General features: G+C 39.5%; 1 protein-coding gene across 2 annotated transcripts in view; it reads right to left on the reverse strand.

The window, feature by feature from the left end:
• The window catches only part of SBF2 (SET binding factor 2), a 509,481-nt gene that overhangs the window by 20,193 nt on the left and 468,456 nt on the right, over window positions 1-20,832 (reverse strand). For both annotated transcript variants that reach the window (XM_036762802.1, XM_036762803.1), the window contains 2 exons: window positions 20,440-20,625; window positions 4,309-4,435 (listed from right to left, as the gene is read on the reverse strand). In XM_036762802.1, coding sequence (XP_036618697.1) covers window positions 4,309-4,435; window positions 20,440-20,625 — 313 coding nt within the window. The remainder of the gene's footprint in view (window positions 1-4,308; window positions 4,436-20,439; window positions 20,626-20,832) is intronic.

The raw sequence follows: 20,832 nt of genomic DNA on the forward strand, positions 1-20,832 counted from the left end.
ATTCATGTCATTGATCTGGGCTAAGCCTAGACTCCTGAAGTACTTCATGAAAGACCTCTTTCCAACCTGATAATCAGATCCTTAATGACTGCTCTTTGATTCTAGCCGTTCCACATCTACTAAACGCTACTATAGTTTAGTCTACTTTATTCCATCTTGTTCATTTGCATGAGAACCTTTGTCAAATGCTTTGCTAAAATCTAGGCACACTAGACTAGATCTACAGTGGTTTCCTGATCTTTCAGTCTAGTAACCCTGTTAAAAAAAAGGAAATGAGGTTAGTCCGGCATGATCTGTGATTTGGAGAGCCATACTGACTCTCTGAACCTTGCTTCCTTTTCTAGATGTTCACCATTCCCCCAATACTGTATCTTCAATGTTTGCCAGGAATTGCAGTCAGCTCACTGGCCTATAATATGCAAGCCCCACTCTTTCCCCTTTGTTGAAAATCAGAACAATGTGCAATCATATGTTGCACCTCACTATATAATTAGAATTTTTTCCCCAGTCTGTACTTGTCAGACATGAAACCATTTTAAAGAGTTTTCTTAATTGTTTAACCATTTATATACGCCTTAAATAATGGTCATGGTGATTTCAGATGATAGAGAATAGGTGTGGTTTCAATCCTGAAGCACTGGACTTAAAAAAGGTAATAATCAAAGACATAGTTGGAAGCCCAATTCAGCATGCTCCATGCAACTGTTTTACATTTTCTAATGAATTAAAATGGGCTGTAACCCCTTATCATATTTTACCTAGAATAATTCTACAACTAGATTGGGCAGGTTGGGGCAGACTGGACTGGAGACATGGGACCAAAAGCCAGGAGTCTCTTCAGATATGTTGGTTCCTTGATAATTAAGAGTGGTGCCTCATCTAGGAGTGACTTCTTGCTATGGTATGGTTCAAATGACTCATGTCAACCAACAATTTATTCATTTATCAAAAAGGAGTGGCTGAAGCTTGTTTTAAAATTCCTGCTCTGCTCGATTACCTGAAAGCTACACCAAATACACTATGATTGACACGACTTCATTTAGCCATAATGAATGAACTTGTTCCTCCGTTGAGTCTTAATGCAGGTAGAGAAACAGGGAATGTTCCTGCCTACTATGTCGTACTTCACGTGGGACAGCATCGATCCAAACTGTCTGTGGTCATCTTTTAGAGGAAGGGATTGGAGCTATATTTGAAGATACAATATCCTGCCTCTCATACCCTAACATAAGCTCCTCCCCTTCAGGACATGATATTTGCTGGTAGTTGTTGGTGGGTGAGATGAAAAAAGGCCAATTGGGAAACTTAGAAAAAATCACAGCTAGATCACACACCCTTTTACATTATTAACACCTTTAGTAATACTTAAAGTGTTTGGGCATGTGGGGTTAAATCTTTCAAGGCACAAATTTGACATCTATTAGTATATGATCAAGTCTTTAATACTCTATTATATAATTATGTGGATGGGGTCTCTGACTCTTACATTCTTTTTGTAAGAGTATTTTATTTTTTCCAATTACGTATAAAGACAATTTTTAACATTCATTTTTTATAAGATTTTGAGTTCCAAAATTTTCTCCCTCCCTCCTCCCTAACATGGTAAGCAGTTTGATATAGGTTATATATACATATATGTATATGTAATCATATTAAACATTTTCATATTCTGCCTCTTGCATTCTTGACAATGTTCAAGGACAGAGAGCCAAAGCTATTCCTCAAACATACTGTGAGTGATTCACTAGAGGTATTAGGAATAGGACTGAGAGAGGTGGTGGTATAGTGGAAAGAGGAATGCACTGGGAGTTCAGAAATTCTAAGAAGAATGAAATATGTAGAACCGTGAGAACAATGTACATGATGACCTCAATCACGTAAAGACTTCAGAACCTGACTACGATGGATCTGGATCTCAGAAGACTGATGGTTAAGCAAATCTCCTGCCTCTTGGCAGAGAGGCGGTGGACTAGTGGTGTGAAATGAGGCATACGTTGTCAGACATGGCCAATGCAAAGTCTGATTTTGCTTGACTATTTTTATTTCTTACAGGGGAGGACTCCTTTGTTGGGGTGCAGGGTGAGACAGTGGGAAGTAACAGAGATGGAAAAAAGAAACATTTAAATAAGAAATATAGGTTCTAGTCTCACTTCTGCCACTAGCCCTTTGCGTTAGTTCTATTCTCTGGGGCCATTTCCCCAGCTTATACTAAGCAATCTCTAAAGGTTACTTCCAGGTATGACATCCTATGGCTCTAGGCTTCTGAGGGAAAAAACAACAGAACGGTCTTAAATGACAAATGCTTTTTATAGTTCTTAAATGGTGATGATAAGTTTTCACAAATGGCTTCACCACTCGCATGATGTGCCACATTTTCAAGATGACAGAATTAATGAATGAATGAAAAAAAACATTTATTAAGCACTAGCTCTATGTCAAGCTCTGTGCTGAGCTCTGGAGACATAAACAGAAAAACAGAGATGGTCTCTGCTCAAGCAATTCCCATTCTAATTGAGAGAGACAATACATCAAAGGTGCTAGAAAGGCCCACAAGTCCTAAGGGTTCTGCAGCAGGGAGGATGATAAGGTCCAGGAATCCTTACGGTGCATTAGGAGGTCAAATGAAAGTGCCTAGGGGTCTGGAGGCTGCAGAGGAAGGGCAGATGGTAAGCCCCCGAGGGTCTTAGGATGCAGTTGCAGGGCAGAACCTATGGCCTGGTAGGACTCCTCACCAGGAAGACTGGAGTAGTGGACTCCTATTCTATTCACACTGTGTAAACAGTCATTTTGCTTTTCTCCACCATTAGTTCTGACAGTGTCTAAGCGGTTCAGGAGTTGTGAAGGGAAAACAAGCAGGGAGGCTGCCAGAACCAGTGGCCAGTTTAGTTAGTTTAAACAACCACTCAGATTCCTCTTGGAAGGTCTCGTGTGCTGTAACCAGCTTTAATCAGGCTCGTTACAATGGCTCTACTTGGGAATGCGAAATGAGGCTTTCTGATTATGTTCATGATGATCATTCTCTCAGGCAACAGTGAAAACTTAAGGTGGACACGTGGGTGGGAACTTGGTGACAGACCACTCAACTTCTGGTGAGACAAGAGTCTTTTTTTCTGGATCTGTATCTTCTTTCACAACATGACTAATATGGAAATATGTTTTGCATGACTGCACATGTATGACCTATATCAAATTGCTTACTGTCTCAGGGAGCGGAGGAAGGAAGGAGAGAATTTGGATCTTCAGATTTTAAAAAAAGAATGTTAAAAATCTTCTTTACATGTAATTGGGAAAAAAATTATTTAAAAAAATACAGCATTTATCAGCACATTAAACAAGTAGTCTAGATTTACACTGTTTGTTCTTCTACTAATGTCCTCTCCTGTTGTGACTTATGACATAGAGGTGACCTTGAAGGTTCTGCAATAGGTGGCAATAGACAGCAATAGGCTATTTGCTGTCATCTGAAGTAAAGAGAAGCTTACCACCAGAATTTTGGCCACCAGGCAGGGGTGATTATTTTTGGTCACAGCTATTCATGAAATTATTTCAAAAGGCATAAAGAGGGCTGTAATTAGTGCTGGATAAGACCATAGGTCACAGGCAATCAATCTCAGAGGGAAAGTACTACTAGTATTGAGGGGGACCAGGAAAGGCTTCTCATAGAAGGAAGGGTTTCAGCTGAGTCTTTAAGGAAGGCAAGGAAATCCAGAGGCCATGAAGAACATCTTCGCTTAAACTTAAGCTCAAGTCAAATCGATACCACCAATATATGGTTTTTTACTCCTTCCTACAAAAGTCCCTCAAGTGTAAATATTTAGACATATGTTAATATACAGAAAACATGTTTTTCAGAACAATTAGATCCAGAATAACAGCAGCTACAGGAAGCCCATTAAGTATAATTTCAAAGAATTAGAATGTGAATTACAGAAGCCTTTTTTTAAAAACAAAATTAAAAAATCATCCTGTAACAGTTTCTTTTCCTCCCTCCCCAAGGTAAAGAACCACAGGGATGTTCCTATCACAGATTAGTTTGCTTGAAGCACAGTGATGAACAGTTACATGAAATAAGTTGATGTAATGAAATGCCAAGTAGTCTTACTTTGTATTTGTTAGCTTTAGACAGTTTTATCTGATTCTCCAGTATGAAATGTTTGCCTTGAAGAAGAACTATCTACAGCTCAAAGTCCAGCTGTTACATGGCTAATTTAAGGGAAATTGCCCCACTACAAAACTCCCCTGGCCTCATCACAAGAAAAATACACAAAGCTATAGACAGATGAGCAAGGACTATGCGCAGATACATACCATGCTCTAATCGCTCATGGTCCGAGTTCAGAAGAAAGGTTTTAAAACGATTGGAGACGTAGTGGAAAGCCAGGAATTTTAGGTAATACTGATTGAATTCAAATTCTGTTGGATACTGATTGTGAACCTAGAACAAACAAAGAAAAGAGAGATTCATGTGATAAAACAAAGTTGTCATCTCACTTTATGGAAGATCTCAAAGGAGAACCTGAGGCATCATGGTGTTGGGTATGTTCATACCACTTCCACACAAATATGCCCCCAAATGGACTTATTCATCTAAACTAATTTAATCTTTAAGTAAATATTACTGATCATCTGCTATGTACAAAGCATTATAAAAGGTTTGTCCTTCAGGAACGAAAACAGGAAATAAGATACACAAAAAAATGACTAGAATATGAGGTGGAATGTGACTGGTGTCGTATGACTGGCACAGACCTATGGATGCACACAGATAACAAGTGGTGTAAGGATTTAATTTCTTCCTCTGAAAAATGACAGGGTTGGAATGAAAACTTCTAAGACCTCCTGTAGTTCTGAGAGTCTATGAGCATAGGGAAATCACAGTGGATTCTGCTGATAATGGAATCGGACATTTCTATAAGGCTTTATGGATGGAAAATAAGTGCTTTCCAATGAGACTGTTACTTTCGATTCTCACAACTCAGTGAGGTAGGTAGGTCAAGCACAGGCCAGGAGAGCAGTGACCACAACTTTAACATATAGTTAAAAGTCAAAAAATAAGCTGGAAAATGAGCAAATAACAGAAAAAGAACCTGACAACAGAAAGTTACTATGGTGACAAGGAAGATCAAAACACAAACTCAGAAGAAGACAGTTAAATCAAAGCAAAACCTCAAAGAAAAATATCCATTGGTCTCAGGCCCTGGAAAGGCTCAAAAAGGATTTAAAAAATCAAATAAAAGAGGTAGAAGAAAAATTGGGAAAAGAAATGAGAGTGATGCAATAATAAAAAAAGAGTCAATAAAGGAGGCCCAAAAAATATTGAAGAAAATAACACCTTAGAAAAACAGAATAGGCCAAATAGCAAAAGAGGTACAAAAATCCACGGAAGAGAACTCCTTAAAAAGCAGAATTGGCCAAATGGAAAAAATGTACAAAAATTCAATAAAGAAAAGAACTCCTTAGAAGGTAGCAAAGTGGGACTTTTTGGATGTTTTTTTTCTTTTGGAGTGCTTCTCAGCACTAAGGCAATCAAGTGACTTTGATTGAGTCTTGTCTTTGTTTGAATCAAGAGTCTTTGATCACCTGCTTAAGTCACAAGAAAGCCTAAGTCACATGAGTTTGAGTCACATGGTTGTGACGCCCTCTGACCCAGAAGAAGCATATATATACTCAGAGGTTAGCATTTTGGTTTGGTGGGCTCACACATTGGAAGAACGTTTGTGTGGAAACTCTGGGTAGCCATTAAAGAGCCCCCTGGCTTCTAGTAACTATGTCTGTATTGCTGTGGACAGATGGTTAGAAGCCTTGGCTGCTGACTTGTGTTACTTGTTCTGTTTATATAATTTCTGCTTGCAATTTCTCTTTGTGTTTTCTCTGAAGTTCAGGCTTCTGACTTTTTCCCCTGAACTAAGTGAATGATATATGTATGTTTAATTAAAGTGAGATTGTAAACCCCTTAAAACTGCTTTCCTTAGAAAAGCAGATCAAAGAACTTGTGCTAGCAGCCCTCCTGTGTGCTGGTGTTATTGGCCTCACAACTCCATAGCAGCTGCAAGCAGCATTGGTGTTACAATTGGGCAAATGGAAAAAGAGGTACAAAAGCTCATTGAAGAAAATAATTCCTTAAAAATTAGAATTGGGCAAGTGGAAGCAAATGACTTTATGAGACATCAAGAAACAATTAAACAAAATTCAAAGAATGAAAAAACATAAGAAAATGTGAAATATCTCATCAGAAGAACAACTGACCTAGGAAATAGATGAAGGAGAGGTAGTGAAAATTATTGGACTACCTAAAAGCCATGACTGCAAGAAAAGAGCCTAGACGTCATCTTTCAAGAAATTATCAAGGAAATCTATCCTGATATCCTAGAACTAGAGGGTAAAATAGAAATCAAAAGAATCCACTGATCATTTCCTGAAAGAGATTCCAAAATGAAAACTCCCAGGAATATTATAGCCAAATTCTAGAGCTCATGGGTCAAGGAGAAAATACTGCAAGCATCTAGAAAGGAACAATTTAAATACTGTGGAGCTGCAATCAGGATCACACAAGATGGAGCAGCTACCATGTTAAAGGAGCAGAGGGCTTAGAATATGATATTCCAGAGGACAAAAGAGCTAGGATTACAATCAAGAATCAACTACACAGCAAAACTGAGTATAATCCTTTAGGGGAAAAAAATGGACCAGAACTGAACAGGAAATTTAACTTTCAAATACAAGACTCAAGAGAAGCACAAAAAAGCAAACATGAAAGAGAAATTATAAGGGACTTGACATGGTAAAACTGTTTACATTCCTACATAGGAAGATGACACTTGTAACTCTTAAGAACTTTATTTGTTATCAGGGTAGTTAGAAGGAGTACACATAGAGGGCACAGATGTGAGTTGACTCTGATGGAATGATATCCAAAAAAATAAAATTAAGAAGTGAGAAAGAGGGATGCACTGCAAGAAGGGGGAATAGAGAGGTAGAATGGGATAGATTATCTCACATAAAAGAGATGCTAAAGAGCTTTTACAGTGGAAGGTAATATGGGGCTGGGGTGGTGGGCAACATTTTAACCTTAATCTCATTAGAATTGGCTCAAAGAGGGAATAATAACCACACTCAGTGGGTATAGAAATCTATCTTACTCTACAGGGAAGTACTAGAGGAGAGAGATAAGAGAAGGAGTGCTGATGGGAGGGAAAGTGAATGAGGCAAAGCTAGCCATCATGATTTCAGACAAAGCAAAAGAAAAATAGATCTACTTAAGAGAGATAAGCAGTGAAACTACATTTTGCTAAAAGGTACAATAGACAATGAAGTAACAAAAATAATAAACATACCTACATAAAAATTGACCATGGATTAGGACATTAAAATCTCACAACCAAATGCAGAAAAGCAGAAATATTAAATGCATCATTTTCAGATGATAATGCAATAAAAATAATATTCAATAAAGGGCTGTGGAAACATAAATTTAAAATTAATTGGAAACTAAACAATCTAATCTTAAAGAATGAGTGGGCCAAAGGACAAATTATAGAAACAGTAATTTCATTAAAGAGAATAATAACAATGAGACAACATAGCAAAATTTATGGGAGAAAATTTGTATCTCCAAATGCTTATATCGATAAAATAGAGAGTGAAAACAGAGAAAGAAAACTATAGACCAATCTCCCTAATGAATATCAACGCAACAATTTTCAATAAAATACTAGCAAGGAGATTACAGTAATATATCAATCATACACTATGACCAGATGGGATTTATACCAGGAATTCAGGGCTTGTCATCCTCTTTAATGAATTGGTCACTTTTTGGGTAGGTGCCATGTACAGAGAAAAAGGTATATTCCTTTCTATGTCATTCAATTTTCCTCAGAGGGTTTTCATATCTAACTTTTCTAAAATTCTATTCACCTCCTTAACATCTCTCTTGTTTATTTTGTGGTTAGATTTATCTAGTTCTGAGAGGGGAAAGTTGAGGTCCTCGACTTAGTATAGTTTTACTATTTTCTCCTGTAACTCATTTTATTTCTTTAAAAATTTGTATGCTATACCGCTTGATGCATATGTTTAGTATTGATGTTACTTCATTGTCTATGGCACCTTTTAGTAAAATGTAGTTTCCTTCCTTATCTCCTTTAATTAGATCTATTTTTGCTTTATCTGAGATCATGATTGCTACTTACCTCTGCTTTTTAAACTTCAGTTGAAGCATAATAAATTCTGCTTCAGCTCCTTACCTTTACTCTGTGTGTGTCTCTCTGCTTCAAGTATGTTTCTTGTAAACAACATATTGTACGATTCTGGTTTTTAATCCACTTCATTTGCTTTTGTTTTACGGGTGAGTTCAACCCATTCACATTCACAGTTAGGATTACTGCGTATTTCCCTCCATCCTATTTTTCCCCTGTTTATCCTTCTCTCTCTTTCTCGCCTTTCAATCTGTCCCTCCTCAAAAGTGTTTTGCTTCTACCACCTCCCCAGTCCGCCCTCCCTTCTACCAGTTCCCCCTCCCCACCTTCTCTTATCACCTGCCCTTCCTATTTCCCTATGCGGTAAGATAGATTTTAATATCCAACTGTTGAATTGAACAAAGGATGACAACCATGGTGAGTGGTCAGAAAACCAGGAGTATTTATCTTGAAATGAGTGATTGAATGAGAAAGCCTTTATTAAGCATTCAGAATGTGTCAAGCACGGTAGATACAAACAGAAAAGTTAGACAGTCATTTGATCACAAGGGGCTGACAACAAGCTTGGGAGGAGATCATTTGCAGGATAGAAAGAAAAGCCTCTGAGTCCTAAGGGTGCATTGCTGAGGTAATGTAAAGCCCTAGGGGTCCTCAGGGAACAGCGGTAGGTTAGATGGCAGTACTCAGGGGTCTGGAGGGTACAGCAGCAGGCAAACTGGCAAGGTCCAGTGGGCCTTCACCTTGGCAAAAGAATTTTAGTTAGTGACTCCTGGTTCATCCAAGCAGTGTGAAAGGCCACATCTGCCCTGCAGGGTGGGGGGTTTTAGGGGTCCGGCCCACCAAGGGGAGACATGACAATTTTCTTTAAATATCCAAAGGGGCTACTATGCATTATCAGACTCCTAGAATATTAAAGCTGGAAGGGAATTAGAAATAACTTCAACTCTGGGCTTTCACAAAGGAAGAAACTGAGGCTGACAGAGGTGACTAGTTCAAGGTCACATGGCTTGTCAGTGGCCAAGATGGGGTTTGGAATGGGAATTCCTCATTTCCAAACTCAACGTCCTTTTCCCTCACAAGCTCGACCTTCCTGGAAACAAGGTGTGTTCTGTGCTGCTTGTGAGGACTGAACCTGGGCCAAAGGAGAAGAGTGTCAGGAAGGCAGCTTGTCAAACAGTGGGAGAAATGCCTTTCCAAAGGCTGAGCTTTCTGAGGTGTTTGGCAGGGTCAAATGGAGGTGTTTTCAAGATAAGGGAACCTGTGCATGATTGGACATAAAGAGGAAGAAGCCAGTGGAGAATAGATTGAAGATAAAAGAGAAGAGAGAATGATGGGAGGAGAGAGGGTCAAAGGCAATGGGAAAAAGGCTAGTCTTAGAAAAGGGGAAGGAAGGAAGAAAGGGATAGAGGAGGAGACAGAGGAGGTGGAGAGGGGAGAAGGTGAATCACAGCTGGCCTTAATTTTTTTTTCTCTAAAAGAGAAGACAAAATTATCTGTTAAGATCGAGGAGGTAGGAGTGGCACTGGGGACTGGAGAAAAGTGGAGAAATTTTAGAATAATCAATGAGGAGCTTTTGCTAAGCATTCTGGGATTTGAATAAATTAAATATTTGAAGACATATTTAGAAGGCAGTCTGGCATTAGCAGAAGATGGGGTTAGTTTCTAGGATTCAAATGGACCATCTGACTGCAGACTTAGGATATTCTCTAATCCGTCCAGGACCAAGAGTGGAGAGAGAGAGAAGTAGGGAGGGGAGGAGGGGAGAGGGGAGAGGGGAGAGGGGAGAGGGGGAGGGGGAGGAGGAGGGAGAGAGCGTAAGCACACAACTCCAACTTCATTCTGCCTAAGCCAAAATATATTTTTGTTGGAATCTAGGACATCTTTGGATGGATGAATAAAGTTCCGATCATAATTTTACTCTATTAAAAAGCTGTTTCAAATTAGCACTACAGTTGGAATTTTCAAAAAGCATTTGTAAAAGTCAACTTTGTTCTTTCTTTAAGTTGATCATCTCCGAAATGCATCCTGCATCAAATATATTCAATTGTATTTTGCAAGCCAAGGTAAACTTGGCGCTTTATAGTATGTTAATCACTCCAAAAGGAAATAGGAATTCAAAGTCATGTATGCTGCTTCTGCATGTTGTTTGCCATAGTTTACACAGTTGAACCTTAATTTCCTATGGTGAGGAAAGGCTCCTTCAACATGATTTTAGCCTGTTTGTTAACTAGATCATGGCTAAAATGCTCTTAATTTATCTAGAAAAGACACGGAATCCAGGAAGAGGCAGTAAGAGGACAGTCAGGCCCCTAATCAACTGCACACCTGGCCAGTCAGCCATCAGTCTAGTGAGCTGTCCCAGATGCCCAATTTTCATCGACAGGAAAACTTGCCTCAAGAAACTGGGCCATAAATCCCTGATACTAGGTTGTCAGTAGAACCAATGGAAAAAAGTCCTTGATTTGGGAGTCAGAAGATCCAGCTTCTGGTCACAGCTCTGCCACAATGCACTTGACCTTTCTGGGCCTCACTCTCTTTCTCTGTTAAATGAAGGTATTATACAAGACGACCTCTAGACTAGACCACATTCTGTTAATATGAACATGCCTGAGGAGCAACAAACTACGAAGACTGAGCGTACATGAACAGAGCTTAGTGTTCTAATCATGTAAAACTCACTCAAATTAACTTGACATATATATTTAATAACATGCAAATTACCCAGCTGCATGATAATTCAGCATAATTAGCAAGAAGTTCATATAACATGACTATAATTAGCATTATTCTTAGATTCTCCTTTCTTCATTAGTATTCTAGGATCCATAATCAACATGCAGGTTGACAGTTTGCCTCCAAATGACGGAATCTAATTCTGAACGCCCAGAGACACACCCACCTTCAGGCTTGAGTATCAGAGACAGATGCTCTAGATCTGATCCTGTGATACTGAGACTGAGCTTCTGTAATCCCCTGGATAGCAGAGAACTCCATGTCCCGCCTGCTCCTTCAACAACACATTAAGCTAGTCTCTATCCTTTCACTACTCCCCAAGAGTTGAGAGGATCCCAAGGTGCCTGGCGAGCCAGGGGCCACAGGCATCGCACTCGGAGCAAGTCTGCCTGCCTTTAGGAAAGAAGCCACTGCCACATGAGCTGGTGGGCTTCCCATAGATTCCCGCTGTTGGATGCAACAATATCCCACACTTTGTTGGCACGAACAAGCCAATAGCTGACACCCACTGGAAATCAGACTTGAGGCCTTGAAATTCTTACTACAAACAAAATACTTTTTTCCATTTGTTATAAATCTAATGTGTCCTTACAAGTACAAGGCTTCATTAAGTTCAGAGATAGCTCTATGTGGTTTCAATGAAAATTGTCAGGCCTGGAGTTTGAAAGACTGAAGCATTGCAATGATGTCTCCTAATATGGAAGGAAAATCAAATATTTCAGTTCTTTAATAAAGGAATATGAAGTGGCTCTTGGTGAACTATGTATTTTACATCACTTCTGACTGTGTACCATTAAATACTTTCCTAAAGTGAGAGGCCAAGATGATGGATATATGGGCAACTAATGAAGCCCATCTAGTTAAAAGGGAATTCTCACATTAAGGATTTATCATGCTATTGCTAAGCACAGATTTCAAGCTACAGATGATTTTAGAAAAGAGTCTAACACCAGATGAAAATCCAAGGTAGAGGATTAATGTGGTCCATTAGAAAGAGCAGTAGACTTGGAATTTGAGGTCCTGGGTCTGAATCCCAGCTCTAGTACTTAGTAGCTACGCATCGTTGGGCAAGTCTTCTCTCAGATCTGGGCCCAGGATTCCCTTTCTGTACATTCAGGGAATTGTACTAGACAGTTCCTTGAAGCTCAACCATTCTGCGACTCCAACTGTGGACCAGGAAGCCATGACACTGCTACAGTTTGTGCTCCTTGGACTAAATAAAGGAAAGTGCTCTGTTATGAAGCTTGGTCTGCATTAGCTGTGCCTGCGTAGGCTGACAGCTGAAAAGTGAGACAGAGGTTCGGCGTTTGCCCCACTTCCACCGGCTACATCCCATCTGGCGACAACTCAGAAGAGCCCAAACCTGTACTCTCATTTTACAGCTTAGCCGACACCTCATGACACCAACCACAGGGTTCAAAACTTGAATGAAGTCGATTGCCTCCTCACTTTTTGGAACAGCCCTAATCAGATTGCTGGCATTTTCTAACTACGTCTATCAACACGCTTGTGTTTAAGTCAGTTTCATTAAAGTTTAGAATGCAAAAATGTATTGTAGTTTTTTCTTCCTCCAAATTTGTCCTGGAAGTATCCGTCAGAACTCCAAGGGAGAACTCTGACATACTCAGAGAAAACAGATTTCCTGATAAGGTAGGAAAAGCCACCTACTGTAACGACTGGCTCTTGGCAGTTTGGTGATTGTCCTTTTGACTTGAGTTCCATTGTTGAAAGCAAACGAAGCTTCCTGTAATGACATCACTTTAGCCAAACTGTCATTTGGAGGAGAAACTTGCCAGATGTTGCTATTATGAAACAGTGATTTAGCATTTGTAATTCAGCTGACACCTGGAGCTATTGGCATCAACAACAGCTTTTTATGCCATGAGGCGGTTCTAATTTAAGAGGCAGAGCCTCCTGTGTTTTCTTTGTAATTTGATTTGAATTCATGGACAAACTAAGGTGGTGCTTCACTGGACGGCTCTGAGGCTTCAGAGCATGAGTCTGAGAGAGTTAATTGGTGGAGAAAACAGTCAAAGGGGGATGTTTTCATGGGTCATTGTTTCGTTCAGAAATTATTTTGGTAGCAACCTTTGGTGTGTTGGCTTAACTTCTGGTAGCAGACAGACCAACTGAAATCTGCCTGACTTTGACATCTCCCTGAAGTTCATTAGAAAGGGAGCCCAGCAAGGCATTCATTCTCCTCCTTGGACCAGCCTGCTGGAGATGATGGAATGTCTCCGTAGATTGAAGTCAGTCAGAACAGACAGGACACTTGTTACCAACAGCACTCCTTGGCCTCCGTTGCTCAGAGGAAAAACGGCCCCACTCTAACATAAAACAAGCTGCTCTCTGAAAGCCACAGAATGCTCGGGGATGGTCAGCAAATAACACGAGCACATTTGGAATGCTGTGATTAAGGAGGCCTGCCCGCTCGGCTGCTACTTGCTTCAGCTGAAGTTCTGGTTATAGGAGTTATTAAGGCAAAAGAGACAGTGATGAAATTTGAAATGATGCTGAAAAGTCTTAAGGCAGCTATTTCTATTCTTTCACTGTGTTTGGTAAACCACTAATATAAAATACATGGAGAACAGCTTGTCTTTCATCCCAGAGTCAAACAACCTAACAAAAAAAATTCTCTTTCAAAATGGATTTTTCTATATTTTCTATATTAATATAATGACCAACAGAGCCATAATAAGCCTGGTCTAGTAGAAAAAGCACAGATCTGTCACCTCTTAGTTACGGCTTTAAAGCAAGTCACATGGCCTCTTGGGGTTTCAGTTTCCTCATTTGAAAAGTGAGAACAACTAAATAATAAAAATCGAGCTCCTTTGGGCTGCCATGAGGCACAAATGAATGAATGTATTTAAAGCACTTAGTAACTATGAAGCATTATGTCAATACAGAAACAGTAGTGGGAAACACCTTTGGTGACCAGACAGCTCTGGTTTATGCTGTGTTGGTAAGCAAAATGGGCTCTTAGCACTTAGTTCAACCAAGTGCCCTTGAAGAGTTTGGCTTTTGTTTCCTTTGAGTAATTCAGTGTATTTTATTGAGTCTTACTAGGTGCTAAGCCCCACGCCCAAACCCCTATTAGGTGTAAAACCTATGTGGGTGTGGATTGGTAACTAAGGTGGGGCCCAAGGTGGGGCTAACTAAGGGGAGGTGCTAACTCCAGAGCCAATCATAGAGCCTAAGTTCTGGTCATTCAGGTGACGTTTGATGACATCTGAAATGCTTTAAGAAGAGAAGATAGAGCCATTTGCGCAGGGCTCTCACTCGAGATGGTATTGATGCAGAGACTCGGGCAGCTGTAGCTAAGAGCCCTCCAGCTTGTAAACCCGGATGTTGGGACTTTGTTAAACTCTGGTAACTATGTATTGGGATTTGAATCAGACAAGGTCTGTCTGTCGATGTTTGTAATTTGTTTGTATTTGTTCTGAAGTTAGGGTGCTGACTTTTTCCCCTGAGCTATGTGAGTGATATTTGTATGCTGAATTAAAGTAAGCTTGTCAACCCCTTAATGTTGCTTTCCTTACTAAAGCAGATCAAAAGAACCTGGGCTTTTGCAGCGCACTGGCAGCGTTCTTGTTGTTGGGCTTGTGTTGGTCTTTCACCCCCACAACAGCTGCTAGCCGGATTGTTAAAACATATGCCTTAATATGAATAGTAAGAGGTGTTTGCCTCCATCATGGAGAATATTCAGCACTGTGTCCAAGAGTGTGCAGATGAGGCATTTTACTAATTGCATCAAGGCCCAGAATGCCACAGAACCTCCTAAATGAGATTCTTGAACATTTTGTAATGTATCTGAAGTCTGGGAGAGTTAGACCACTTTTATAAGTTCTTTGAAATTCTTGCCCACTTGTTTTTCCATATAACTTTCATATTGATTTTATGAAGAAAACTTTTGGCATTTTATTGGTCTTGCATTAAATATATAAAATAATTTAGTGAGTATTGTCATTTTTACTATAGTAAACCAACCTATTCATAAACACAGAATGTTCCTCCAATAATTATTTAGGTCTTCCTTTATTTCAGTCATTATAGTTTTATAGCTTATATACATTTTTAAGTAAATTTCTCTCTTGATGACTTCATCAGCTCACATGGCTTTAATTATCTCAATGCTAATGATTCACAGATCTTTATATCTAGTATCAGTCTTGCTCCTGAGCTCCAGTTATGCATAACAAATTCTTATTGGACATACTAAACTGCATTACCATTGGGATCTCAAACTCAACATGCTTAAAAGAGAACTCATTATTTTATCTTGAGAGAAATTTCTCTCTCATATTAAGCCAATTGTTAAAATTGGGGAAACACAAGCTTTTTTTTCCTGTCCTATTTCTTTGTCCAAAGCCCAGCCTTCTGAAGGACAAGGCTGATGGAAAATAGGATTAACATTCTCCTCATTCTGGGTATTGCTACTCCACCCAACTAGATCAGACTTTTAATCTAAAATGAATTCCTTCCCATTGTGTTCTACTCAAGCTAATTTGGGCAGAGGTTAATCCTCTGTCTAGGTTGCCCAAGGCTGTAGGTGGCCTGGGTGTAGAGGTCCCTACGTCCAAGAATGACACCTAGTCATTCTCCCATCCCATCATCAGAAAAATGTCCACCTATCATTAATTGTTAACCAATCAGATTTGATTGCCACCTTCTGGACCACCCACTTTCGAAGGGCATATAAGCCCTAAGCCTGCTGCCAAATGACCATTCCTTTTGTTAATAAAATGCTAGCATTACTAATAAAATTATTAATTACCCAGAAATTATGTCTCTCAAACTTTTAAAATGTCACAATCTCCAAAGCTCATCATTCTTTCAAACTTCACTGTTTTTGTCTAGGTTACTGCCACCTTCCCAGGCAGCTAGGTTCATATATTCAATCAGTTACCAAATCTTACTGTTTCTGCCCCAACATCACCTCTGTTTGTCTTTTCTTTTCTGCACTGACGTGAGCTCTACCATGACTTGGGTCCTTATCACCTCTTGCCTGGACTGTTCCAACAGCCTCCTAACTGGTTTCCCTGCCTCAGGTCCCCCCCCTACTCAAATACATCTTCCACACAGTTGCCAGAGTGTTGGTGTGGCTATGAGAATTCTAGAGGGTTCCTATCACCGTTAGGATCAAATATAAACTTCTGTGTTTGTTGGGAATTTACACTCTTTACAACCTGGCCTCATCCTCCATTTCAAGACTTGGGCATCAATCCTTTTTGCTCATAGCCATGTTGACCTTCTTACTGTTCCTCACACATGATGCTCTGCCTCCTTGGTTTGTCTTCTCCTGATCCCCTTGGGAGTGAGAATTTTCCCTCATCTAGATTGTCTTGTATCTGCTTTGTATGTACATGATACACACACATAATACATGTGAGCATATGTGCATATGTATAACATATATATGTGTGTATTCTTCCCTCCTTAGATTGTAAGCTTCTTGAAGGCAAGGACTTTTTCATTTTTTCTTTGTATTTCTCAGAGTCTCGGTAGGGTGCCTGGCACAGAGTAAGTACTATGTAATAGTACATAGTACATAGTAATAAATATGCATTGACTGACTAATTAAATTAGTTCTCAAATATTAAACAGTTTTTGTCATTATTGTAAAGGAGATTTTTTTTTAAAAGAATGCTTCCTTGATTGCAAATAAGAATGTGAATGATTTTTGTGAGCTAATCTTATGTCCTAAGACCTTGCTAAACTCACCATTTCAATTCATTTTTTTATTCACGCTGCTAGATATTGTAGACATTCTAGCATGTCACCTAAAAATAATGCTTTCTTGATTTCTTCATTTGCTATGTTAATCACTTAAATATTTTTGTACATCTTATTGAAACTGCTGGAATTCTCAGTATTCAGCAAAATAAAAGTAGAGAAAGTTAGTATCTTTGTTTTTTTATCTGATTTGGATGGGAATGTTTGGAATTTTAAATAATTGTATATTATGTTGACTCTTGGTTTAAGGTAGACACTTTTTATTGTGTTGGGGGAAAATCCCTGTACTCCTATTCTTTTAGCTTTCTAAATATTATGAGTGATAATATATAAGGAAGAATTAAAAATTTATGAAGATTTTTCCCAATTTACAATGGATAGTCAAAAAAACACAATTTCCAAAATAAGGAAACAGAAATTGTCAATATTCACTTGAGAAAATGCTCAACCTTGCTAATAATCAAAGAGCAACAAATTAAAACAATTCTTGGTACCATTTGATGCTCTTCAAATTTAGGTGGGGGGTGGGGGAATTAAAAGCAATAAAACTCAGTGTCGGCAGGTTGTGGACAAACAGGCAGACACATACCCCTTCACTGCCATTAACAGGATCTTTTGGGAAAGACGTCTTGCAGTAAAAGTTATATTCGATCCGATAATGCTATTTTTGGGAATATACACTAAGGGTATTATCAAAAACTAAAAAAAGCTATCTGTTCACATATTTTTAAGTATTCTATGTAATTACAGCAAACTGAATGTGTAATGAGAGGGGAATTAAATAAACTGAGGTAATAATATAATGCAATTTACATTGTAATGAACATAAGAAAGTCCTTTAAGAAATATTACAAAATGAGAAAAGTAGAACCCAAAGAGTGCATACCGTGACCACCTCAGAGGAAAGTAAGTGGAAACAAGCACGCAAATAAAGCACCTTGATAGAGAGTTAGTGGGGAGCTGGAAAAGCTAGGGGGGTTTCTGAAAATGGAAAGAGCAGTGGACTTTAGGGCTCAGGAGACCTAGTAGGCTTGAATCAAGGCCCTGCCTCTTGTGGGCCATGTGAATTCCCTGCTCTTCTGTTTCCTCTTCTGTGAAACAAATGTTGGACTAGGTTATTGAATCAAAGGAAGTAGAACAAGGACATGAATTTAAGTGTAACAAGTTAAATCAGTCCTACTGATGTTTCATGTTTAATGTTCATTGCTTCATTCCTCTCCTGAATCTTGTGACTTTCACTACCACATCACAATGGCCTTCTCACTCCATACTTGCAGCCCCTTCCTCTGACTGGTCGATTCCTTTAAGCAGTGACCAGGTCAGTCATGTTCATCACCTCATTCCTCTCAGGCTCTTCTCCTAACTTTCCAAACCTTCTTTACCACCCTACTTCTTGCCCTTTCACCTTTTAGCTTCCTTTTATCTACTGCATTTCCCATCAGAATGTAAGCCCCTTGAGGAGGGGCTGTTTTTCTTTTTGCCTTTCTTTGTATTCCTAGCACTTAGCATAGTGTTTGTACAAAGTAAAAGCTTAATAAATGATTGCTGACTTAACATTTAAGTTTACGATAAACCATTAAAAATTAAATTTACAAATACTCACAAAATGGTAACAATCTATGTAAGAAAAACCAAGTAGGTGAAGAATACCTGTCATCCAGACTACGATTTGGAAGTTGGATAGAAAGTTCACTGTACTTGTCTATCAGTACACATATTTTGGGTATACACTGCAAATGTTCCCAGAATTAAAAAGCTGGAAGAGAGCAGACCTGATCGAACTTTTCTCTGAAAGACCCTTCTTTTCAACACCAATGTTCTTCTGGTGATGCTACATAGCTGGGAATAAGGGAAAACACCATTTCCAACAAATCAAAATTTTAAGTCCCCTGGGAGAGGTGTATGGTGAATATAAATGATCTATAGCAAATTAAAAATGACAAATTATGTGTAAGAAGTGGCATAAAAGATAACAACAGAGATCTCTGGCCAAACAAGGGTGTGTCTAGCCACAGAACAAGAAAAGTTGTTAGAAAGAAAAGGACATTGGCACTCACATGACAGTAATGAGACCTAGAAGAAGACGTTTGCTAAACTAAGGAGATCTCCATGTCAGTGATGTATGGGAGGATGTGGATGACACGGTATGGATGAGTTATGAGTTACACCATTAAAGGAAGCACCTCCACCAATTAGTGTATTGGTGCTGAAGTACTGAAATAACAAAGACAAAACACATAAAGAGAGAGCGTAGTGGAGGGGCCACAGCATTAGACTGAGGGTCTGCTATGTACTATCTGTGTGACCTTGGGGGCCGGTCACCTTCCTTCTCAGTCTCACTTTCCTTGTCTGTATTATAAAGGGGTTGAACCAGATCCATCATCACAACCCAAATCCTAATACTGATTGCTTTCCAGGGATCCAGGATTCCAGAAACTATTATATATCATACTGGGTAATGATTAGTTCATTCATTATTATGTACTGGTCACATACTGCCCCCTCCTTTTTTGATAACATTTTAAAAGGGCATCCAAGGTTCTAAAAATGATTAATGTACTTGGGAGACAAATATGTTGGCATACGCGATGACAATTGCTTTTGTATTGTGGCCTAACATATTTTATTGAATCAGGCTTGGAATCTGGGACATTTTCCACTGTTGAGCTCTATAGAACTTTGCAGTCTTAAGTTCTTTCTTAAAACAGATCTTTCTTTACGTGTGCAGTAGTATCTGAATTCAGTCTTAAGAAACAGACCTGCAAGCAGCACAGTGGAAAGAGAATCAGAAGACAAGGATTTGAATCCCAGTTGTTATCTTTATTCCCTCTATGACCCTGGCTAGGAACATCTCCTCTCCTCAGTTTCCTCATCTGTTCGATCTTTAAAGTCCCTTTCAGTTCTAACCTCTTTGAGTCTATAAAGTTGCCCAACGTTTATTTTACAGACAAGGGGAAATGACTTGCCCAAGTTCACAGCGCCAGCTAGAGCCTGGGCCTGTATTTGAACAGGTCTCCTGAATTCTAGTCCAGGGCTCTTTCCACTGTAAGACACTACTGCCTGCATGGGGGCCCAGCAGGGATGCCTTTGTGGAAGGCATGTTTGCTCTTGATCGGCTGGCAAAAAACGCAATTTGCAGGAAGACTGGGTTTCCTTTGATGAAAAATGGATGTTCCTTTTGCCGACAAAGGGTTTTTATTTTGGGGGGCGGTGACCAACTCCCCCAGATGCTGCTTACACACAATCAGTCAGAATTACTCAATAGACATTTTCTTAAAAGAGCCTAGCCCAACAGTTTAATGCCAATCAGCCTTGTTCTGAAGACCAAGTTCCTGTTCTGTGGCATAAAAACACTTTTGTTTTTCTTGCTGATGGAGACATTGAAGATCAATGCATGTCAGAGACGCTTGCTCTTCTTACCAATAACTACAACTAGCCAGTATCAGTTAGTTTGTCAATTTCTTCAAGAAGTTCAAACACTTCAGTGAGCTGATAAACTGAGGCAGTTACTTGGTGCAGTGGATAAAGCACTGGGCCCAGAGTCAGGAAGGCCTGAGTTCAAATCCAGCTTTCAATATTTACTAGCTGTGTGACCCTGGGCAAGTCACTTAAACTCTGACTACCTCATTTTCCTCAGCTTTAAAGCCGGGGTAATAATAGCACCTGTACCACAGGATTATATTTGTACAGTGCTTAACACAGAGCCTTAACAAAGTTCTTCTTCCCTTCTCTTTCCTTCCCCTTCCCTTGAAGAGAAATCCAGCTGTATCATGATTACCTGGTGCACACAGTCCAAGAACTGTAAGAAGATGGGAGCAAAGCCACTGCCTTGACAGTTGAAGGTCAGGTTGCTCCTCTGACTGAATTTATGGCCAAAAGAGAGCCACTCTTTCTCCACTAGCATCCGGAAGCCTGCCAGAGTCCGGTAAAATGGGTCGCTGAGCAGCTGGGCGAGGGATGCCACCTAGGACGCAGACAGGGAAGATGGGGCGTTAGCAGTAATCCTGGAAAAGGCTCCTGAGTTCCATGATGATCCCCATGTGACAGAAGGGAAGTTACAAAGCAAAACAAGCTGCAAAGGCATCATTGCCAGCAGATCAAATTGGTTGCAACAAATTCATTTATGAATTTTTCTAGTAAGTTGTAAAAACTCAAGATCAAATTGGACTAT

The sequence above is a fragment of the Trichosurus vulpecula genome, chromosome 6 (genome assembly GCF_011100635.1).
Source record: "Trichosurus vulpecula isolate mTriVul1 chromosome 6, mTriVul1.pri, whole genome shotgun sequence".
In the NCBI taxonomy this organism is placed as follows: domain Eukaryota; kingdom Metazoa; phylum Chordata; class Mammalia; order Diprotodontia; family Phalangeridae; genus Trichosurus; species Trichosurus vulpecula.